The sequence below is a fragment of the Trichosurus vulpecula genome, chromosome 1 (assembly GCF_011100635.1).
Source record: "Trichosurus vulpecula isolate mTriVul1 chromosome 1, mTriVul1.pri, whole genome shotgun sequence".
NCBI lineage: Eukaryota > Metazoa > Chordata > Mammalia > Diprotodontia > Phalangeridae > Trichosurus > Trichosurus vulpecula.
In genome coordinates this window covers 33,585,824-33,609,813 of record NC_050573.1, presented here as the reverse complement: position 1 = coordinate 33,609,813, position 23,990 = coordinate 33,585,824, and the positions used below count along the sequence as shown (strand labels likewise).

General features: G+C 42.2%; 1 protein-coding gene across 5 annotated transcripts in view; it reads left to right on the top strand.

Moving 5' to 3' along the window:
- The window catches only part of MAPKAPK5 (MAPK activated protein kinase 5), a 51,236-nt gene that overhangs the window by 5,757 nt on the left and 21,489 nt on the right, over positions 1–23,990 (top strand). For all 5 annotated transcript variants that reach the window (XR_005010491.1, XR_005010493.1, XR_005010492.1 and 2 more), the window contains exons 2-7: positions 11,298–11,371; positions 12,096–12,171; positions 13,320–13,417; positions 14,738–14,846; positions 16,597–16,686; positions 17,464–17,559. Coding sequence is in view for 2 of the 5 variants with exons in the window: in XM_036760666.1 (XP_036616561.1) it covers positions 11,298–11,371; positions 12,096–12,171; positions 13,320–13,417; positions 14,738–14,846; positions 16,597–16,686; positions 17,464–17,559 (543 nt within the window). In the remaining 3 variants the exon portion in view is untranslated. The remainder of the gene's footprint in view (positions 1–11,297; positions 11,372–12,095; positions 12,172–13,319; positions 13,418–14,737; positions 14,847–16,596; positions 16,687–17,463; positions 17,560–23,990) is intronic.

The window sequence follows — 23,990 nt, the reverse complement described above, 5'->3', positions numbered from 1 at the left end:
GCACCTTGACCCCTCCTTAAACGACTTGGTTGTCCTCACCATTGTTGGAGCTGGAGTGTGGGGTTTTCCATATTGGTGTTGAATTTAGTGTAGAAATTGTGGTAACAGCGTACAACGGCCCAGAACTGAGCTCATGTGATTGTCCCACTGTCAGTTTATGGAGTGAATGCTGTAGGGGGAGGAGTGGAGAAGGAGGATTCCCCTGGGGAGCCTTTATAGACATAATTGAGAGCTAAATGACTTAGGCAGGTTTTGATGGGTTGGAAGAGTATTATTGTGTCAGTGAGAGCAAAGACCCATCAGAGTATTTGTTTTAAGAAGCATCTAGGTAGATCGTATGCCATAGTAAACTCAAAATTGGTATACAACAGATATGTTAATGATCATAAAGTGAGAAGAAAACCAGAGCCAGAATCATTCACAACTGTGGGCTAGGGGGAGAATTATTAACCAATAAAGGTATGAGAGAGTTGATTACAGAAGTAAAATGATAATTTCTAATACATGAAATTGAAATGAATGCAGCTGAGATAAGAAAGGAAGTGTCAGCTGGGAAACGAGCTTTATATTAAACAGTGCTGGTAAGGATCTGACATCTAAGATAGATAGGTGACTAACCAGGCTATATGGCCCAAAGCCTTTCTCTGATAGAGTAGTCATAGGATATGAAGCAATAATCCTTACCAGAAGAATTTTAAATTCTGAACAACTATATGAAATGATGCCCCAAGTCACTAACAAGAGAAATGTAATTAAAAACAACCAAGAGGTTTACTTTATACTGAGCAAGTTGGCAAAGAGGACAAAAAAAAGGGAGAGAGGTGTTGTGGAAAGGTGGACACACTACTGCATTTTTGGTGGGGTTGTGAGTTGGAACTAACCATTCTGGAAAGCAATTTGGAATTATGTGAAGAAAGTGATTTAAAATGTTCATGCCCTTTTCCCCAGAAATTCCACTGCTAGGCATATACCTTGGGGAGGTCACTGATTAAAAAGAAAGACCCCATATACACCAAAATATTTAGAGCAACTTTTTGTAATATTGAAGAATTAGAAACAAAGTAGATGTCAGTGAATGGGGGAAAGCCTAAGCAGATTGTGGGACAAATGATGAATCCAACTCTAGAGAAGCCTGGGAAGCCATATGAACTGATGCAAAGTGAAATAATTAGAATCTAGAGAATAATATACACGGTGATTGTAACAATGCAAAACTAGCTACAGCCCAGTAATTGAGATGGAGTGTGGCCAGAGTGTAATGACTAAGTGAGGTCACAGAGAAGAGATACGGTGTTCAGAGGCCAAGGATTGTGGGTGTGGAACACTGCATGTAATGTCAGGCTTTTTCAGTACGTTGGTTAGTTTGGCTAAATTGTTTTTCTTTTTAAAAAATTCTTTGTTACTATGGCCCTCTGGGAAGGGGAGGGGCAGGAGGAGAGGGAGGATATATTGGGAGATGCAGGTGATTTAAAAACAAAATATATGATAAAATTTGAGAAAAGAAGAAAAAACTGAAGTACCTGGCACATGGGAGTCGATTAAATAAATGCTTAAGAAATAGTCGCTCAGGGCCACCAAAGGCAGAGATGCTAGGAACTGTATGGTAAAGATCTCCAGGGAAATGATCTACTTCGTATTTTAGTCAGGTGCTCTCATCTTCTCCCCCCAACTTTCACTCCTTTGGAATGTTCTTATTTTTGTCTAGGGCACGGCCATCCTTCCATCACCTAAGGTGACCTGGAGCCATTCTCAGCTTCCTTGCCCTTGTGGGCGCCCCCCCCCCCCAATCCAGTAAACTGCCAAATTGTTGCCATGTGTTTTGCCATACAGAGATAGACTTTCCTTTCACTTCTGTATGGGAGGAGTGTCCCTCCCTCATGTTTGTCCCCATCTCTCTCCCCAAATGGCCATTGCTTGTATTCAGGCCCTTATCACCTCCCACCTGGATGGGTGCAGTTGCCTCCTACTTAGGGTTCTTGCTTCAAATCTCTCCCCACCCCAATCAGTCCTGCACAAAGCTGAAAAAATGACATTCCTGAAACACTTCTGATCATGTCCCTCCCTCAAGCCACGCACTCCTTCGACTGCCTGCCTATTATCTCTATGGCTAGTCAGTCAAGTAGTTATTAAATGACTGCTATGTGCTAGGCACTGTGTTAGATGCTGGGGATACAAAAGCTGGAATGAAATAGCCCCTACTCAGGGAGCTCACACATGGAGCTAGAATGTGACAGTATGCACATACCTACAAACATATATGTTGATATACCCATTGAGGTAAACTGGAGGGGAGGGACGGCATAGCATCTGAGGGGACCAGGAAAAATGTCATCCAAGAGGCAGAGGGGATAGAGTGGAGAGTCAAGAATACCCAGTTCAAATCTAGCTCAGACATCTACCAACTGGGTGACCATTAACCTGGCTGCCTTAGTCTCCCCATCTCTTAAATGAGGATGTTGACACCTGCTTTCCAGACTTGTGAGGATGTAATGAGATGATGTTTGCAAAGAGCTTTGCAGACCTTAAATTGTCGTGTTAATGCTAACTATTTTTGTTAGCTGTTATTATTGAGGGAATATGAGAGACAGAGGTGAGGAAGGACTGTGTTGCAGGTGAGAAGGACAGCCAGTGCAGAGGCATACGTATGGGAGATAGTGCGATGTGTTGGGAATGGTGACAAAGGCAGCGTGGTGGAAATGTTCAGACTTCTGCTTTAGGAAAATCCGTGTTGGCAGTGTAGGAAAGACTTGAGGCAGGGATGTCAGTCAGGAAGTATGGAGAGTCTGGATGAAAGATCGAGGCTTAAAATAGGGTATTGGCTGTGAGTGGCAAGAAGGACACAAGTGAGAGATGTCATGGAGATAGAAGTGACAAGATTTGGCAGTAGCTTGAATACAAGAAGTCAAGGACAGCCTGGAGGGGTCAAATGCAATTCCTCTGTTTGGCACTGGAATCCTCTTCCCAAGCTGACCCCAACCTTCTCAAGATTTATGTTAATGTCACTTCCCTTCACAGATCTCCAGCCCAGTCACACTGGTCATCTTGTTCCTCACACAGGATGCGCTGGCTCTCATTTTCATGCTTTGGGTACATGCTGTCCCCTGTGCCTAGAATGTAATCCCTTCAGACTTCTGCCTCTCAGTCCTTCATTTCCTTCAAAATTAAACTAGAGTGCCCCTTTTTTTCTTCATCAGAACTTTCTTGATCTCTTCAGCTCATTCTTCCCTAACAAATCAACTTATGTTCATTTTGTATGTACTGAGTTTTGCCCGTTTTCTCCCTCAGCAAAAAGTAAGCTCCTTGAGCTCAGGGAATGCCATTTCGCTTTCTATTTCACAGATACAGAAATCAAATTGAAATAAAATAGGGCCTTGTTGATTGATCAGTGTTGCTCCTGTAGGCAAGAAGATCTAGTGGCTCCATACTACCTGCTGGACCAAATGCAGATTTCTTTTTGGCGTCTAAGGACTTTCACAGCAGGTTCAACCATTTATGTTTTCCTTGGTAAACTTAGTACTACTGTTTACAGTCTTTTTTTCCACCCTAACTTTGGTCCTTGTCCCCTTGAAGAGGATTTCAACTATGTGTTCATGTTCCCTCAAAGACCCCAACATCCAAGGTCCTCAATCTACTCAGTGTCCATGACCTCCGCTACTCTACCTCAGCTACACACAGGGATGGTCATACTCTTAGTCTTGTTATCTCCCACAAGTGTTCCAAAATTCCATTTTTCATATTCTGTATAACCTCTGCCTTCTATCCCCTAAAGCTGTTCATCATCCTCCCGTGATTTCCAGTTCCTCCACCTCTCAATACTCTGCTAGCTCCGTATGGCGCTCCCTGTTCAGTCTTGACTGCCAGGGTCACCTCAGCAGTTCAGCTCTAGACTATCTTCTAATCTTGACCGCTCGTCTCATTTGGCTGCCCTGCCTTACCAAACCGCAGCCCTGCATGACCTAGACCTCCAGCACACAGAGCTGGGCTGATTGGCTCCACTACAAATCAATTATCAAATCGGGCACTCACTGCAGCGAGGTGGTTCTTCTATTCCTAATCAATCTTGTATCCCACTCACCCCACTGCCTGTGCTAAAGTTCCTCATCTTTTCTCAAGCCTCCTCCCCCCACTCTCAGCTGAGAACTTCAAGATTGAAAACAATCGAGGTCATCTATGTCATATCCTCCTACCATCATCCCCTATTATCTCCTCCTTTAATCTCTGATGAAATGGCCCTTCTCCTTACCAAGACCAGCTCTCCTACAAAGTCCTTCAGTCCCTTCCTTTCTGGGCTTTTCCAGCAGTTTCCTCTGCCAGTATTTTTGCCCTCTCTCTTATCTTCAGTCTTTCCCTGTCTACCCAGTCCTTCCCTTCTGCCTACAGACATGCCCATGTCTCTGTTATCCTTAAAAAAAAAATAAAATAAAACCTCCCTCGGTCCTACCTTCTCCATCCCTTTTGGCCTGTATATCTTCTCTCTCCAGATAAATACCACAGTAATGGTGGTGAAGACCATGATGATGATAGTAGTGATAACAGCTGGCATTTATATAGCACTGTAAGGTTTGCAAAATGCTCTGCATGTGATCCTCGCAGCAGTCCTGGGCTGAGGATAGATGAAGCTGAATTTAAGACAGAAGTTAAGGGATTTGCCCAAGGTCACAAAGCTAGTAAATGTCTGAGTTAAGATTGACCTCCAGGTCCCACCTTCTATGCCACCTAGCCTCCTCTGGAGGAGAAAACAAATCCCCTCGAAGTGTGCTGTGCCCTTTCTCACTGTCCTTCCTCTCCTAAGCCCTCTGTGAGCTGTCGGCCAGCCTCCTCGTTCAGCGCAGCTCCCCTCTGCCAACAGGACGGCCTTCTTTCAGTTCTCACCCTTCTTGCCTTCTCTGCAGCATTGACACTTGACCCCGTTCTCTTGGGTTCTTGTTCCTCTGGGTTTTTGAGACACTGCTGTCTCTTGGGTCTTGGCCTACCTGACCACCTCTCTCATTCTCCCTTGCCAGATCTTCTTGCAAAAAATCTTCTCACGGTACTGTTACCTCAGCCTTGAATACACAACTCCTTCCGACCTCCCTCAGCCTCCTCTCTCCTTGGATTGGAGGGGACAGAGCCCCAGCCTCCTCCCAGAGCTTTCCTTTCTAGAAGGCAGCATTTGGAGCTGCCAGCTCCCTCACTTTTCATCAGCCCTTCACTTGGTGCCAGCTCCCCAGACCAAGATGCCCTGTGCCAGCCACCTCCTGGGGCCCCCCACCCCTTTCCAGCTTCCCTTTTGAGTCACTTCCCCCATTAGACAGTAAGCTCCTTGAGGGCAAGGACTGACTTCTCTTTTTCTTGTTTGTATCCCCAGTGCCTAGCACTTACATTATTAAGCATGTTGTATGTGCTTAATAAATGGTTATTGAATTGGAAAACTACTGACTGACTGTGGGTATTCCCCGAAGTTCTGTCCTGGACACTCTTCTCTTCTCTTTCCATGATCTCACTTCTGTGCTCATGGTGATGAAATCTGTACATGCAGCTCTGGTTTCTTCCTTGAGATCTAGGCCTCCCTCTGCAGCTGGCTGCCTGTCTAACAGGCATTTCAGAGCCATATGTCAACCAGACTTCACCTCCGATAGTCCTTTTCTGAACTTCCCTTTCGCTGTTGAGGGCACCACCTGGCATCCAGATTGTCAACCAGCCCTGTTGCTATTCTTGCTTCTTTCTCATTCCTTATATCCTCTCATTTGCCAGATCTTATCGGTTTTGCCTTCCCAGCATCTCTCAGATAAATGCCCTTCTCTGCTCTCACGCAGCCACCTTTCTAGTTCTGGTCCCTGTCTTCTCCCACCTGAGCTACCCTTCTCATTGGCTTCTTGCCTCAGATCTCTTCCCCACCCAGATCATTGTCCAGATAACCTCCCAAGGTGATTTTCCCAAGGGCTAGGTTTCCTCTTGTAACTCACTAGTGGCTCCCTGTTCATTTCTGGCATCAAATACACGCTCCTTTGTGTGATATTTAGAGCTCTGAACAGCCTGGCCCTTTCCTACCTTTTCAGCCCTCAGACACATTGCTCCCCTTCCTGCTCACTACAGTCCAGCCATACTGGCTTACTTGCTGTTCCTCTCCCAAGATGATCCATGCCTTTGCTCTCACCAACCCCCAGACCTGGAATGCTTTCAAGCTGCCTTTAAGATGCCACTCAAAGGCCATCTTCTACAAGAGACTTTTCCTGGTCCCCACAGTGGCCAGTTCAGCAATACACATCAACATATCCAGAAGCTGCTTTTGTGATCACTGCTCTCTGGGTCTGGCATGCACTCCTTCCTCACCTCTGCCTCAGAATCTCCGTCTTCCTTCAAGACACGGCTTAAGCACACTCTTGTATGTAAGGTCTTTCTTGATCACCAGCACTGTTAGTGCCCTTCATCTCAAATTAGCTATTACTAAAGTAGCTAGCGTTTGTTTAGTGCTTTAAGGTTAGCCAGGTGCTTAATATCTGTCTGTGTGTCTATCTGTCTGTCTATCATTCATCTCTCCTTTCCCTCTCCTCTCCTTATTACAACAACCCAGGGAGCTCAGTGCTTTTATTAGCCCCATTTTACAGATGAGGAAACAGGCAGATAAGGTGAAGTGACTTTCCCAGGGTCACATAGCTAATGAATGGCAGAAACTGGCTTTGAACTCACAGTTTCATGAATTCAGATTTAGTGCTTATCTACTGAGCCAATGTAGATTTTGTCTCCCCTATTAGACTGTGATCTCCTGGGCATTTCCTGCTTAGTAAATGCCTCTTGATTGATTTACTCTGCTTCTTGTGTATATCTTTATTCATGTCTCCTTTAGTAGAATGTAAGATACTTGAGTGTAAGGCCCATTTCATGTATGTCTCTATGCCCATTACCTGGCATGTAGTAGGTGTTCGGTGATTGCTTGTCGATGGGCTTCCTTCCTAGTAAGATTCCTTTACCTCTCCCTTCCCACTTTCCCTTCTGGCTTTGGGTTTTGTGAGTAAACATGTCACTCATAATCAGTCTAATGTTAGGATGTTGATTTGGTGTGCTAGGATTCACACTTGTCTTCAGCGTGGACAGTATTCATGGAAGTATTAATAAAGCTGTACTACTTATCAGAGGAAAGGTATTTGAGAAAATGAAGGGAGGAGATTGGAGATTTGGGAAGGCCTGGAGGAGGAGCAGTTGCTTTTACCTGTACATACAAGTATAGTGTTACACTTTTCAAACGATTCTCCAAAAGGAGTCTATTTAATTCCTTTTTTGAAAATTATTAGATTTTTGGTTAGCAACAGTCTACCTTCCCCCCTTCCACTTTTGGCCCCCTTTGAAAAAGGGGGAAAAAAGCAGAACTTCTTACAAATATGCATAGTCAAAGCAAAACACATCCCTGCAGTGTGCATGCCCCCCAAAGATGTCTCAGTGTGTGTCCTGAGCCCATGACCTCTCTGTCAGGAAGTGGGGAGCTGGCTTCATCATTCATCCTCCAGACTGGTGGTTGTTTGTTGCAATGATTACAGTTCCTAAGACATTCAAAGTTGTCTTTATAATATGTCAAAGGCAGCTCCAGGTGCAGTGGGTAAGAGGGCTGGACCTGGAAGCAGAAAAACCTGAGTTCAAATCCAGTCCAGACATGAGCTATGGGACTCTGGGCAAATAGCTTTACATCTCTCAGCCTCAGTATCCTCCTCTGTAAAATGAGGATCATAATGGTGCTTACCTCCCAGGGTTGTTAATGGGAATCAAATGAGATAACATATGGACAGTGCTTTACAAGTCTGAAAGTGCTATTGTATCATTGTCATCGTCATTAGAAAGCATTATGTTATCATTATCGGTAATGTATACCGCATTTTTGCACATACGAGTCTTTTACTTTGATCTTTTGCTGGGTCAAAGCGACGCACAGGTTGGTAACTTTCTAGGCAGAGTTTCAGATTGCCTTCCACAATGGCTGGGATATTTCATAGCTCCATCATGAGTGCAGTAACGTACCTGTTTTTCCTCAGCCCCTCAGCATTTGTCATTTCCCCTTTCCGCCAACTTTGCCAACCTGAGGAGTCATGAGGTAGAACTGCAGAGTGCTCAGATTCGCATTTTCTAATCATTAGTGATTAGGAGCATTTTTTCACATGGTGATTGATAGCTTCGATTTCTTCCCCTGAAAACTTCTTGTTCATATCCTTTACCCATTTATCAGTTGGGGGAATTTGTTTAGTTTTAGCCTTATATTTGTGGGTAAAGTGCTTTCTCTCCTCACTGACCTCTTGGAATCTCTAGCTTCCTTCAAGGCTCAGCTTAGGTGCCATCTACAAAAGACCTTTCCTAATCTCTCCAGCTGCTAGTGCTGTGCTTTCACTTGCCTTAAATTATCTTTATTTACTCATCATCTTCTTAGGTGACCTGTCTCCCAGTACAATGAAAACAACTTGAAGTCAGAGACTTTCTCTGCATATCCCCTGACAGCACATAGTATGTACTTAGTAAATATTTGTTAAAAATGAATGAACAGTTTTTTGATCTCACCTTGGTTTTGACAGATATTGGGGAGTATTTCTGTATCATTCTTTGGTCGACTGCAAGGCATGATTCTGGGCCAAGAAGACTTTGATGACTGATAACAACATAAGCCTTTTAATCAGAGTAGTGCTGTCCAGGATTTAGAAGATGCTTGTTTTTAGTTAGCACTAAGACTTTTATTTGAACTTTCTTATCTGACTTATTTATTTTGGTTAGTGGCATGTTTCTCTCTTCTTCACTTTACTTTCTTTTATGTGGTATTATTTGATAGACTCTTGTTTCTTAAATTTCCAGGAACAGGTTATTCCATGGGTTCTTAACTTGTTTTTTTGTTTTGTTTTAAATCAAGGACCCATGAATTCAATGCCTCCACTTTCTCTCCTCTCACTTTCTTAACTCTGCAGTCCTGCTTCTTCGTTATTCAACAGAGACTCTCTTCAAAATTTCCAATGATCACTTCCAGATCTGCTTAACCAACTCTAATTTTCCTGTCCTCCCATCTCCTCCCTCTTCTACAACTTGGAGTGAATGCCCTATAGCCATCTTAAATTCAACACGTCCAAAGCTGAAGTCACTATCTTTTCTCCCAAGTCTTCCTTCATCACTTTTCAACTGTAGTGGACACTGTCATCCTTCTCATCATCTAGGCTTGCAAGCCGGGTGTCATCTGTTACTCCTCTCTCTCTCACCTCCCAAATCCAGTCTTTTGCCAAGTTCTGTTGATTCTACCTTTGTAATATCTCTCACTTATGCCCTCCTGTCTCTTCTGCAACTCTCTTGATCTAGGCACTTAAAGCCTCATGTTTGGCTATTGTAATAACCATCTGGTTGGTCTCCCTGCCTCAAGTGTCTCACCAATCCAGTCCATTCTTGACTGACTGTATAAAATCCCTATTCAATAAACTCTAATGGCTTCATACCTCCAGGATCCAATATAACATCCTTTAGGGTTCAAATTTCTCCATAACCTATCCCCTTCCTACCTTTCCAGGCTTCTTACACCATATGTACCCCCATGTAGTCTGGACTCTGAACATTTTCACTGGCTTTTCCCAAGGCTTGGAATTCACTCCCTCCTCATCTCCATCTCCTGACTTCCCTGGCTTCATCCAAATCCCAGCTAAAATCTCATCTTCTACAAGAAGCCTTTCTCTGATGCCTCTTAATGCTAGTGCCTTCTCTGTTGATTATCTCTGCTTGATCCTGATTCTATCTTGTTTGTACATTGTTTTTTGCTTGTTGTCTTCCATATTAGACTGTGAGCTCCTTAAGAACAGGGACTGCCTTTTGCCTTTCTTTGTATACCCAGCACTTAGCATAGTGCCCGTGGACATCTAATAAAAATTGGATGACCGACTGACTTTGGCAGTCTGGTGAAGCCCCTGGACCCCTCAGAATTTTTTAAAGTGTAAAATAAAATACATAGGATTACAAAGGAAACCAATTATTGAAATGCAGATATCAAAATATTAATAAAAGAGTTCACTAACTCCCACTTTAAGAACCCCTGTTAGCAGTTTTATAACTAAGTTGTTGAATTATTAAAAAATCCCAATTACATGTAAAAACAGCTTTGAACATTAATTTTTTAAAAATTTGAGCTCCAAATTCTCTCCCTCCTTCCCCTCCCTCCTCATTGTGAGAAGGCAGGCAATGTAATATATGTTATACTTGTAGTTATGCAAAACATATTTCCATATTAGCAAAAGAAAATGCAGATTCCCCTCCCCCCCACTAAAAAAACTTCCAAGAAAAACAAAGTAAAACAAGTATGCTTTGCTCTGCATTCAGACTCCATCAGAGTGGATAGCATTTTTCATCATAAATCCTTCGGAATTGTCTTAGATCGTTGCTTTCCTGAGAATAGCTAAGTCATTCACAGTTGGTCATCATATAACATTACTGTTACTCTAGACAATGTTCTGGTTCTGTTCACTTCACTTTGCATCAGTTTATGTGAATCTTTCCAGCTTTTTCTGAAAGCATCCTGCTCATCATTTCTCATCATACAATAGTATTCCCATCACAATCATAGACCACAATTGATTCAGCCATTACCTCAATTTCCAACTCTTTGCCACCACAAAAAGAGCTGCTATGAATGTTTTAGTATGTGTAGGTCCTTTGCCCTTTTTTTTTTCAATCTCTTTGGGATATAGACCTAGTAGTGCTATTGCTGGGTCAAAGAGTATGCACAGTTTTTTGCAATTGCTCTCCAGAATGCTTGGATCAGTTCACAACTCCACCAGCAGTGCATTAATGTCCCAGTTTTTCCACATCTCCTCCAACGTTGGTCATTTTCCTTTTTTGTTATGTTAGCCAATCTGATGGGTATAAGGTGGTCCCTCAGACTTGTTTTCAGTAGTGACTTACAGCAATTATTGAAGTTATTTTGAAAAAAATGTATCTAAACAAAAGTTATTATTTATTGTCATTATCATCATTTTGCATGCTTACATGAGCTTTGTAGAAAAGCCTTTTGTCTTAGTTCTTCTTACTTTTTTGGGTGTAAACCCTATCCCAAACAAGGTGACTAAATTTTCAGTAATTAACCTCATACATCAAGATACTGCCAGAGATGTCGTAGTTCCTTTTTAACTGAGACGTTAAGCGAAAGGGGCATCTCTGTGATCCCAGCTGAATTAATTTATTCAGCAAGCATTTGTTTGATCAAATATGTATCATGTGTAAGATTCTGTGTGAGGCCTAGGAGATTCTGAATCTTAATTGAGGGACTAATTCTTTGTTTCCTCCACCCTCTCTCCCCCTTTTTATTTTAATAGGAGACCTCCATTTTAGAGGAATACAATATTAATTGGACTCAGAAATTGGGAGCTGGAATTAGTGGTCCAGTTAGGTAAGAAACTCTATATATTTGAATGTCTGCTTTAGAAATGGATGCCAGAAGATTGATTTTAACTCAGGTATTGTCTTTCTACTCCTCCAGTTTTTTTTGGATGATACAAATCATTTTGTGACAGATTCTTTGTTGATATGTTACTTGCAGCGATTATATTAACATAGTACATAACAATTTTGCCATGCAAGAAATGTGGCAACACTGCCCTGATAAGGGATGTTGGGAATGTTTTTGGAGTCAGATGTCCCATATGAACCAGTGTACAGCTGGATTTGAAAATAACTTAGAATTACCATGTAGAATGACAGTACAACTGTTTAAAAGATTTTTTTTGGTAATTTAGAAATAAAAATAAATTCCAGTGTTTCTGTATTTCACTCAAATGTGACGTAGCTTTAGAGCGGTGGTATGAGGAGTTAAGTTTATGGAGCCACGTTTGCAGAGCTTTAGCCAAAAGAGTCGCTGGTATGCCTGCAGCTTCCACTGTGAAAGTGTTATATGGGAACTAGAACCGAACGTTGCCCTCAAACAAGCCCTGGTCACAGTGCCACTGGCTTTACGCAGACCTCCTTCTACAGGTGCTGGTCCATTCTGTGTTCACCTAGATGGGGAAGAATTGTTTGGCCAGGCCTTTTAGGGGAGGTTAATGGCTTGGGAATGTTTATATAATTTATATGCAGATCTTTGTGATCTCTTACCACACCCCTTTCCCCCATAACAGGGTCTGTGTGAAAAAATCTACCCAAGAACGATTTGCACTGAAAATTCTTCTTGATCGTCCAAAAGCTCGGAATGAGGTATGATCCATGTTTGTCTTTCTCTTTCTTTCTTTCCTTCCTTCTTTCTTTCTTCCATTTTCCTTTGTAGAAACAGTTTTCTTTCTTCCTTTATTACCTTTAAGGTGGCCAAATATTTGGCATTTTGCCTTTCTAAAATGACACAAACACACAGAAGAGAATTTTGACTCAGAGAAAGCTTGGGTTGGAATATCATGTCTGGTGTTTCACCACTGTTCTTCCTTCTTCAGCTTGTAATTTAAACTTCTCTTGGAGGTGTTGTTGACGTAATACCAACTAGCATACGACAGGCACATGTTTCCTTTTGGTCACGACTCTTGAGAACAGCCCCTCAACCTTCTTTGAATCTGTATGGTCCTTGATCTCTGAAGAGTTCATACTGGCTGCATTGTCTGCTCTCTTAGAAATGGGGTTTGGAGGCTGGGGATGGATGAACTCATAGTTCTGTGCGTGAGTGGGGGCAGGGGATTCGTGGGAGAAGCCAGAGCAGCAGTGAACAGAGGACACAGAACTCCTGAAAGTGATACTTTAGCGGGGATGACATCAACAGTGTGTATTTGGCTTCTCAGGAGGGTTGAAATCAGCTCTACACATGGTTGTGAAGCCAATTTCACGGGCCCTGAGTGTCTTTTTTTTCCCTTATTGCTTGGACTACTCCAGCATGCCAAAGATTGCATGCACAGAAATCTCTTGCATAAGAAACCTTTGACTATTGAACAAAGTAAGGCTTTGCCCAAGGCTGATCGTCACTATTCATTTCATTTTTCCATTAGCCAGTAAGGTACAAAGTCCATCAATGTGGGGACTTGGTTCATGGACGTAGCACTAAAAGAGTTACTGGGACCTTTGACCCTGCAGTTGTCAGCCTCAGCCTTGCCGTAATGACTGCCAGGGGAGATTTCTTTTGCATTCCCTTTCAACTCTAGCTTCAGATTGTATTGTTAGAGGATTTCCTTTAAGACTCAGTCTTCTCTTTTTATTCAGAAAAAACCCTTTCGTTAGTCCCAAAGGTTGGGTTGTTTTTTTTATGGGAACATACTCCCTCCTCATTTCCCTGGACTCTTTGCATGGCCCAGGACCCTGGAAGTTTGTAGGAAAGCATTCTCAAAAACCCCCTGCATGGTAACCTCTCCTCTTTTCTCTTTAAGGTACGTCTGCACATGATGTGTGCAACACACCCAAATATTGTGCAGATTATCGAAGTATACGCTAACAGTGTGCAGTTTCCTCATGAGTCCAGCCCAAGGTAAGATGCTTGGGAAAGATGGAACTCTCACTTTCCATTTCTCAGCTCAGTGGTGTTTAAGGCAAAATCTTGCAAGTTGACCTGGCCATAAAAAACCCAGGTACTAGGATGGAAGTTGGCATAAATTTCCACTTTTTGTAAAGTCAGTGTCTCGTGTTGTCCAGCACAAATCGACTTTCTCACCATGTGTAACAAGCAACACTGCTTTACTTTGAAAATAAAGAATGACATGGGCCTGCTGTATTAAATATAGATCATAAACCAGATGGTCCTATTTGATAGGGAAGCATTATTGGTGAAAGCTTTTGGAAGCCAGCAACATTTAGATATGAAGCCTTCATATTAAGAAGAGGTGGCCAAAATGGGAGTCTTCTTGGGAACTTTTGGGGAGAATGTCTGACTCTTTGCTTTAGTAGCTCCAGCGGGACAAGGCAGTTTCTGGTTGAATCTTGTTTTTCATGGGAGATGATCTCTGTGGTTGGGTAGCTCAGTGGTTTGGTACCAGTGAAGACAGGATTGCAGTAGGTCTGTTTCCCACCAGGCCTTTGTTCCATGACCACAGATCATATCTATCTGTAACCTCGTTTTGCATAAACATGTTGTGGGTTACATTGGGAACTAGGTGAAAAAGAGATGAACAGATCTTAGTGATACAGAATCAGTAATATTACCGTCATATGCCCCTAAAAGCACATTGGTGTGGGGTGGGGCGAGGAGTGGAGGACAGTGACAGTGCTTTTCATTATTATGCTGTGGTACAGAGGTTCACATCACTTCTGAATTCAGTGAATCTGGGTTCAGGTTTCCCTGATGCTTACTAGTTCTGTGACTTTGGGCAAGTCACTTAATCTGCTTATGTCAACCTTAGTTTCTTCATCAGTAAAACGAGTGTTGGATGAGGTGGCCTCTGATGTATCTCCAGGCACTAGAACTTTGGATCTTGGGATCCCACCTAAATACCATGGAATATTTATTAAGAACTATGGTTACAAGATCTTCCCCCATCTTAAATCCTAATGAAGTTAAGAGTCTGTTGAAGACATAGAAAGGTCTTCAGTGACTTAAAAACAAATAAGTTGCTTCCATTCTAGTTCCTTAGACTGTGTCTTAGCTGGCCTAACTTTGTGTGGCATCATAGGGTCTGGTTGGTAGAACCAGGGGAAGGGGAGAGAGACAGCTTGGAATTGAACCAGCAGTATTTAAAAATGGATAAAAAGGTGGCACTTTCCAAGTGTGAAATGTGCATCATTAGGTCAACAACTTGATGTTTGAGTTGTTTTTTTTTTTTCACTTTAACAAAAATCAAATGCTTTCAAACAGGGCTCGACTCCTAATTGTAATGGAGATGATGGAAGGGGGAGAGCTATTTCACAGAATCAGCCAGCACCGGCACTTTACAGAGAAGCAAGCCAGCCAAGTAACAAAGCAGGCAAGTGAACCCCTGCATAGCCACCCAACTGCAAACGTGGGGCAAGAACAATTTCATTGGGGGGGAGACAATGAAGCCCTGAGGAAAGCTTTGTTTGATCTGATGCTCTCATTGCCTGCTTTGTTATGTGATCGGAAAAGCCATCTGGACAGGAGAGAGGGGACCTTTGTGATCTGGTGCCTTTTGGGGGTCCCCTGGACTCCAGGGATTGCCACTTTGACATTGCTGTTCCCTGAAGTCTACACCGTGACTTTAGTTATTCTGCTCATGACGGAGGATGATACTGTGTATAGACACCCATGGGTGTCTTGCTCTTGAGATAGGGAATCTCTTACGTGCTGTTACTTGGCTGCTGGGTTAAAACGCTGCTGATAACGCCTAGCGCACTGTGTGCTATTGGGTTATATTCTAAGGCAGTCGTGCTTGTAAAAATACTAAGGGTGGTGGGGAGAGTGTGTATGAGCGTGAGTGTGTATGGTCTTCCTTTCTCTTTCTTCTTCGGTCTCTCAGTATTTACAAGATTTCTGTTTCTCTGAATTTCCCCTGATCCTGCCTGTCTCTATCGAAGGTGGTATTCTTCCTCTTTGTGACCTCATGTTTGGTTGTCATAGAGATGATTTACCTCATGAACTCCAGCTGGAGAATAAGCCTCTTGAGAAGGTGAAAAGCTAAGTCTCAGAGGTTGTGTTTTCAGGCCGGCTGAGGGGAGAAGAAATCATTTCCCGCAGCACAAATAGTTCTAAGTAGAAAGTGCTGCCAGATTTTCCATGATGCTGTGGAGCAGCAGCGAAGAATGTTATTTCTGGAATAACGGGGAAATGCTATCCTCAGGCTTTGAGTATCTTTTAAAAATCATCTCTCTGTTAGCATAACATATCTTACATTAAAATTTCTTTTGGAATAAAGAGTGCCCTGTGGTTATCTTGAAGACAACAGAACCCAATCTCCTGCCCCAAACCCACATATACAAACAACTTTTCAACATTTAGCATCAGCTAGGAGGAAAACCAAATGGAAAAATTCAGCTGGACGGCTTCAGATTTTTTTTTCCTTCAAAGTCAGAACCTGAAGTTGAAGATCACAGAATGTGACTGGCTTCTGAACTCAGTTCTGTTGTTTATTATTGTCTAGGTTTAGGAAAGTCAGTATGTGTAGTGGGAAGAACAGGGGACTAGGTGCGAATCCTGCCTCTGAATGTAGGCAGCCATGCTCAGGTCACTTCACCTCCCTGAGACTCAGTTTCCTCATCTGAAAACTAGTAGTAAGAGTACTTCCTTGAGCTGCCTCGCAGGGGTGTTGTGAGGAAAGTTCTTTGTAAAGCTTCCATTGCAGTGGACTCTGGGGCTGCTGATGCCCTCCCACGATAACGTCTCTGTTTGCTCTGGACCTCGACTGGGACTGAAAAGGACACGACTGAAGAAAGCAAGCCTTGCGTTTCTAAAGAAACATGCCCTGCAGGTGCTGCCTTTCCGCTTGTCCTGTCAGAGAGCCCAGGCCTGCCCGGCTTGCCGCTGTGGGCGTCCTGGGGGCTTGCCGCGCACTCTGAGTCCTTGGTTTCGTTCGGTGGGATTGCTCTTTCACGTACTCTGCTTCGGGTTTCTCCAAAAGTGTCATCTGTTTGAAAATGTCTCCACTGCATTTTGGGGAAAAGGCTAATTGTGACCATTTTCCTCCGAGGTTTAACTAAGCAAGAGGAATGCAGCCAGTTCTTGCTCCTGAATTTCAGTTGATTTATTGTGCCCTTTTCCAGATAGCTTTGGCTTTGCAGCACTGTCACTCACTAAACATTGCACACAGAGACCTCAAGCCTGAGAATCTGCTCTTCAAGGATAACTCTTTGGTGAGAAGCCCAGCTTTCTGGCAATTTTAAGTTATTCTTCCAACCCCGGCTCAGGCTGCATGGGCCAAATCCAGGGGGGAGAGGGCAGGGAGGGCTTAGGCCAGGAGTCTTCAGGGAGTACCAAAGCCAGCACCCACATATATCACTGAAGGTCTGGGCCTCAGAAACCTTGTGTGCTCAGCATTGACTCCCATAGCTATATTTGGCCTGAAAGAGAGGCCAGTTGCTGGGAGCCCAGGACCACAGTCAGGCTTGATTCCAGCCGGGGGAAGGGAAGAAGGTAGAAGTAATACGTCCTATCAGTATATGGTGTATGCTGTTGCTTGGCCTTGAATTGAAATCTTGGGTTTGTTAGCACCTCATAAAACCAATATTTTGACCCTGTTCATTGCTATATACTTGTTCTACTGGCATAGGTTTCCCTCTAAGTTTTTCTAAGTCTTATGACAAGTGTTAAGAGTAGCATTAAGCTCTTTGCCCTTAACTGTCAGTCTTTTTCTGGAATAGTCAGGGATTGAATCTTCTATTACAATTAATAGGCCACTAAGATTGGGAAACATTTGCTTTCAGGCCTACTTTTCCATTGTTTCTTTTCCTGGTTGGGACAGTTATAGTTAGTATATGGGAGTAAAGACTTTTCTCAATCTGCATTAGTAAGGCGAACTGCTCCCCCCAGACCCTGCTTACCTCAGGCATTCATTTGGGTGTCATTCACAGATCTGATATCCAACACAAGGCAGAACTTTCAAGTGATATGTCCCACTTGCCTCATTTTAGGATGCTCCAGTTAAGTTGTGTGACTTTGGATTTGCCAAAATTGACCAAGGGGACTTGATGACGCCACAATTCACCCCTTACTACGTAGCACCTCAGGTAAGGATAAGCTTTTCCTGTCCCAGAGGCATTTTTGTATGTGAAGAAATGAATGCCTTGTTTATCAGCATCCTCTTGATACCAGCACCTTCTTTCCTTCTTAGGATGCACACACATTGTCTTATAAATGAGAGCTTTTAGAAAGAACATCCAAGAGCTTGGCTAGTATTTCCTTTGGGTTGTACTCACAGGATTAGCTTGAGAAAAATGGAATAGTTTTCACTTAGACCTGAGTTAAATTTCTCATTCATATGTGAGTTTTCATCTGGACCATTGGGTCAGAGAGGAAAGCATAGCACACAAATGGTTAATGGAGGCTGAAGCACCAGATGAGTGAGGAGATTAGAAGAGAGCATCTTACTGCCCTTAGCGGATGATCTGGAGCAGCTCCATTCCAGGATCAGGAAAGAACTAGAGGAGGGGTCCCTGGGAGCATAGTTGAGAGCTGGAAGAGGCTCTATAGATCTAACAAGGTGGTGCTATGTGGCAGAGCTAAGCTTTGAACCAAGGTCTCCTGACCCTAACATCATCCAGTATTCATTCCACTTCTGAACCACTATCAGTGATCTTTGAGATAATTATGATAATAATAGCATTTATAAAACACTTGAAGGTTTACAGACCACTTTATAAATATATATAATAAATATAAAGAAATATGATCTATTAGCATCTTGTGTCAATATAATATGACATAATTATAGTATAAATATAACGCATATATAAATAATTTTGATCCTCACAACAACTCTTGGGGTTAGGTCCTATTATATCATCCCCGTTTTATAGATGAAGAAACTGAGGGGGCAGCTAGGTGGTGCAGTGAGTAGAGCATCGGCCCTGGAGTCAGGAGGACCTGAGTTCAAATCCAACCTCACACACTTGACATGCTTAATAGCTGTGTGACCTTGGGCAAGTCACTTAACCCCAATTGCCCTGCCTTCCTCCCCTCCAAAAAAAAAGTATAAAAAGTATAAACAAACAAGAAATGGAGGCAGGCAGAGGTGAAATGACTGGCTTGCTGAGATAAAGTTTACCTAGGCTTCAGCAGAGTTATTTTGACAAAAATCTCCTATGTTACCCTTGTGGACAGGACAGAGAAATATGAGCTAGTCATTGAGAGAGAGGTGGAGCTGCTGGAATGATGAGACTCAAGAGGGTGGTAATCAGGGGCTTTACGTTAGCTTGGGGAGATGTCTCCAGGGCACCTCTGCCTGGCCCAGGCCATTGAACAGTTGTACTCATGGCTTAGGTGGAAGACTAGATGGTCTGCTCTTCACATTCATCAGTGGCACAAAGCTGGCATGGACAATTGATTCAGAATCCAGAAAGATCTCCACAGGCTCAAGTTGGCCGTGGGCCAGTCTCATAAAGTGACAGTCAGTGGGGATCACTGTAAAGGCCTGCCCTTGAATTTAAAAGGTCACTGCCCAAGTAGAGGGTCAGGGAGCTGCAGCAAGGGGACAGTTCAAGCGAAGAAGGCCTGGAAGTCTTAGTGGCCATGAAGTTCCTGAAGATTCAGCTCTGGGTCATGGCAGCCCAAGAGAGGTGGGGTGCTGTCAGTCTACAGTAAGGGAATGGCCAGCTTCAGAACGAGAGAGTTTAATAATCCTGCTGTACTCTGTCTTGGTTAGATCACATGGGGAATGTTTAGGGACTGTTTGGGAAACTGCAGTAAGGAGGATAATTTAACAAGCTTCAAAAAGGACTTGGGAGGAGGGCAGCCAGGATGATGACCACATGGGTACATGCCCTCAATGTTATTTCTATGTACGGAATACTTGTGATTTCTGTAATACAGAGTTGACAAGCTTCGTTCATTTGATTGAAATAAAATATTTTGGAGATACAATTAAACTCGTACCTTACTGATTCCCCCTTCTTCATGGAGGTTTTTCTCTACAATGGGGCCCCAAATTTTCATCAATTTATTTTTAATACTCATAAAATCTCAAAGGTGGAAGGGACCTTAGATATACTATCTGATCTGAAATATATCTTTTTTAAAAATTAAATTTTTTTCAATGAATAAAAATCCATTTTTCCCCTCTCTTATCACCTTTTCCAGTAGGGGAGAAAAACAACCCTTTTAACAAATGTGTAGTTAAGCAAAACAAATTCCTGCATTGATAGTGTCAAAAAATACATGTCTCAGTCTGCGGCCTAGGTCTGTCACCTCTCTGTCAGGAGGTGGGCAGCAGGCTTGATCGTGGTCCTCTGGAATTGAGCTCTATCTGTGCATTGATCAGAGTTCTTAAAAGGCTTTTGCAATTGTTTGTTTTAACAGTGTTATTACTATAAAAATTGTTCTCCTGGTTCAGTTCACTTCCCTCTGCATTATTTCAAGTCTTCTCTGGTTTCTCTGAAGCTGTCTCCTTCATCATTTCTTATATCACAAGAATATTTTATTACAATTTGATACCATAAGCCATTTTCCAATTGATGGGCACTTCCTTAGTTTCCAGTTCTTGGCCACTACAAAAAGCTGCCATAAATATTTTTGTACATAAGGTTGCTTTTCCTCTTTCTTTGGAGTGTAGTTGCTATGGCTTTCCCGAATGGGCTAGACCAGTACATTAAAGTGTATATTTCCCTCCAACTCCTTCAGCATTTCTCATTTTCTTGTTTTGTCTCCTTTATCAATCTAAGGAGTATGAGGTAGAACCTCAGAGTTGCTCAAATTCCTCTTCTCCAGTTATTAGTGAGTAGGAGCATATTTTCAGATGACTCTTGATAGCTTATTTATTTCTCTGAAAACTGCCTGTTCATATCCTTTGACCATTTATTATTTGGGCAATGATTCTTATTTTTATAAATTTAAATTAGTTCCTTATGTATCTTGGAAATGAGACCTTTGTTGGAGAATCTGTATAAATATTTTTCCTGGTTACCGTCTTCCATTCTAATTTTAGCTGCATTGATTTTGTTTGTGCAAAAACTTTAAATTTTTATTAATTGAAATTTTTATTTTCTATGATTCTCTCTATCCCGTTTGGTCATGAATTATTCCCTTATCTGTAGATTTGAAAGGTGATTTTTTCCTTGCTCCTCTAATTTGTTTATGATGTCACCCTTTATATCTAAATCCTGTATCCATTTGGAGCTTATCTTGGTATGTGGTATGAGATTTTGATCAATGCCAAGTTTACACTAGACTATTTTCCAGTTTTCCTATTAATTTTTGTTGAATAATTCTTATGCGAGGAATTGTGGTCTCTGGGTTCATCAGACATTAGGCTACTGCATTTGTTTGCTTCTGAGTATTGTGTACCTAATCTCGATTGATCTCTCTTTTTTGACCAGTACTGAATCATTTTGATGATTACTATTTTGTAGTATAATTTGAGATCTGGTGCTTCTAAGTTCCTTTTTTTTCCCCCATTATTTTCCTTGAGATTCTTGACCTTTTATTCCTTCAGATGAATTTTGCAATTATTTCTTCCAGCTGCACAAAGTAATGCTTTTTTAATTAATTTGAGTAGTATTATCATTTTTCTTATATTTGCTAGGCCTACTCATGAGCAATTAATAATTCTCCCAAACCATGTTTTTTTAAAAACATTTTTTAAGGATACTTTTTGTCTGTTTGTTAGAGAGGCAGCTGCACAACATAGTGGTTAGAGAGCTGGACTCAAAACCAGAAGGATCAGGATTCAAGCTCTGCCCTTGACATTCTGACTGTGACCCTGGGTAATTTTCTAAGGCAAGGATTCTTAACCAATTTTGGGTCCTGTACCCCTTGGACCTTTCTTAGAATCATGTTTTTAAATGCATAAAATAAATTTTATTAGAGTTAGAGAGGAAACCAATTACAATGAAATACAGTCACCAGATATTTTAAAGGATCCCAAGTTCAGAACCCTTGCTGTAAGAACTGTAGAAGGTGCCCACCTGCATTGTTGAGGGAGTTCCTTCACCTGGGAGTTCCCTACTGGATCACAGATCCAGTTCCTATCCTTTTTTTCCTATCATTTTCATTTCTAATCATATTCCTCCTTCATTTCCTACACAGTAAGGCACCTTTTGTAACAAAGAATAAAAAAGAAGAGAAGAAAGTAGTTCTACAAAGTTAACCGAGGTATCAAAAGATATGGAAGGATATGGATATGGAATTCTTCACACCCATAGTCCCCTGCCGTGGCAAAGAATGGAGGGTTCTCTTTTCTGGTTCAATAATGGTCATTATAATTACAGAACTTTTAATTGGCTTTTTTTGTTCTTTCCATTTACATTGTCATCATCGTGTGTTTTCTTGGTTCTTCATGCGTTAGTTCATATAAATCTTCCTAAGTTTCTCTGTATTCATCATATTCATCGTTTCTTCTTCTTGTTGTTCTTCAGTCATTTTCAGTCATGTCCTACTCTTTGTGACCCCACTTGGGGTTTTCTTGACAGAGATGCTGGAGTGGTTTTGCCGTTTCCTTCTCTAGCTCATTTTAAAGATGAGGAAACTGAGGCAAACAGGGTGAAGTGACTTGCCCAGGGTCACCTAGCTAAGAAGTGTCTGAGGCCGGATTTGAACTCAGGAAGATGTGTCTTCCTGACTCCAGGCCTGGTGGTCTATCCACTTTGCTACTCAGCTGCCCTCATTTCTTGTAGAGGAGTAATAATCCTTTACACTCATAAACCAGTTTGGTTAGGCATTCATTAATTGATGGCCATCACCTGATTGCTGCTCTGCCTGTTAATTGACCTTTGTTCCTATCTTTGATCTTCTTGGGCTCTTTGCCTACTCATGGAATCCCTGGTCAGAACCTAACCTGTATGTGACCAGTAATCCTTTTTGCCACATTCTTAATAGGTGGTCGTCTTTGCTGGAGATCTATTGAACCACTTTCTCTTGAGACAACTCCTTCCACTTTGGGAGTAACTCTGATTGTTAGCAAATCTTGTTCTTTGTTTTTTTACATCAAGCATAAATCTCTAACTTCCCCACATTGCTCCAAGTTCTGCCCTCTAATTCTGAGAAGAACACATCCAATGCTTCTTTCCCGTTAAGATCGTTCAGTACTTAAAGATAGCCACGATGCCCCTACTGAGTTTTCTCCCTTCAGGTTAAACATTCTTAGTGTCTTTAACTGATGTTCTCCATATGGCCTGGTGTCCCGTCAGTTCACCATGGTCAGCTCTCCATAGTCAGCTCCCCTGGATGGGATGTAGTTTATCCCTCCCCTTGCAAGCTGCTACTTCCTGTTGTTTGAAGGACAGTTAAGGGGCACGGTGGATAGAGCACTGGGCTTGGGATCAGGAAGGCTCATCTTCCTGAATTCAAATCTGGCCTCAGACACTTACTAGTTGTGTGACCCTGGGCAAGTCACTTCACCCTGTTTGCCTCAATTTACTTATCTGTAAAATGAGCTGGAGAAGGAATTAACAAACCACTCCAGTGTTTGTCAAGAGAACCTCAAATGGGGTCACAAAGAGTCTGATGTGACTGGAATGACTCAACAACAATAACTCTTCTTTATGTCTAGTCATTCCATAAGTTCTCAGTGCATCTGATTGTCCAGCTTACATCTCTCATCCACAAGGATAATGTGAATGTCTTTCTAAATTAATTAGATATCAATCAAGTAATGAACAAATATTTATTAAATGCTTGCCAGGTGCCAGGCTCAGGTACATAATACAGTATTGCCCTGATCTTCCAGTCAAAAATAAATGAGATTAGTTTAGTATAACCTGTTTTTTATGAAGCCATTCTGCCTATTAATGATCATCACACTGTCAGAATTATCACAAACTATTCTTTTAATTATAAATTTTGGAGGTTTGCAAGGAATCCGAGTCAAACTCATCAGCCCGTAGTTTTCTGACTCTACTTGTCTTTCTCTTTTTGAAGATCCAGTATTTTCCCCTTTTTAGTTCTGGGAAACATTATTCCTTCTCCATGTTCTTTCAGCTCTGTGTAGTCACAAACTCTAAGTTTTTCAGGACCCTGGGAGGGACTTCATCTGGGGCCGGTGACTCGAATTCATTGATTCCATCCAGGTCTCTCTTCTCTTGGTTTTCAAAGACCTGATTCTGTCCATTTTGAGAGATGGGTTAGCTTTTTCACATGACTTTGGCAGAGGCTTGTTGTCCCATCACTTAGGAATGGGCTCTTAGGAGCCTGAAAAAGTGAATACCTCTCCTGGAAAAAGGCAGCAAAAACACAAGAAAGGGACTCTCCTTCTCTGGCCCTCAAGCATCCTCATCTGCAGAATGAGGCAGTTGGTCTAGGTGATTGATCTCTGGGATCCAGTTTTAAATCCAGAGAATGTTGCCTATGAAAGAAGTGCCATTATCTCCCTTCCCTTGGGCAGGGAGTTGTGATACATCTGCAAGGAAATTCATCAAGAGCTCTTTTCTCACATCCCAGCAGCCTGAGAATAGGCTCAGAGCGATTCATGCAGATTTCTCAGTAGAATAAACACTGACAATAATTTACG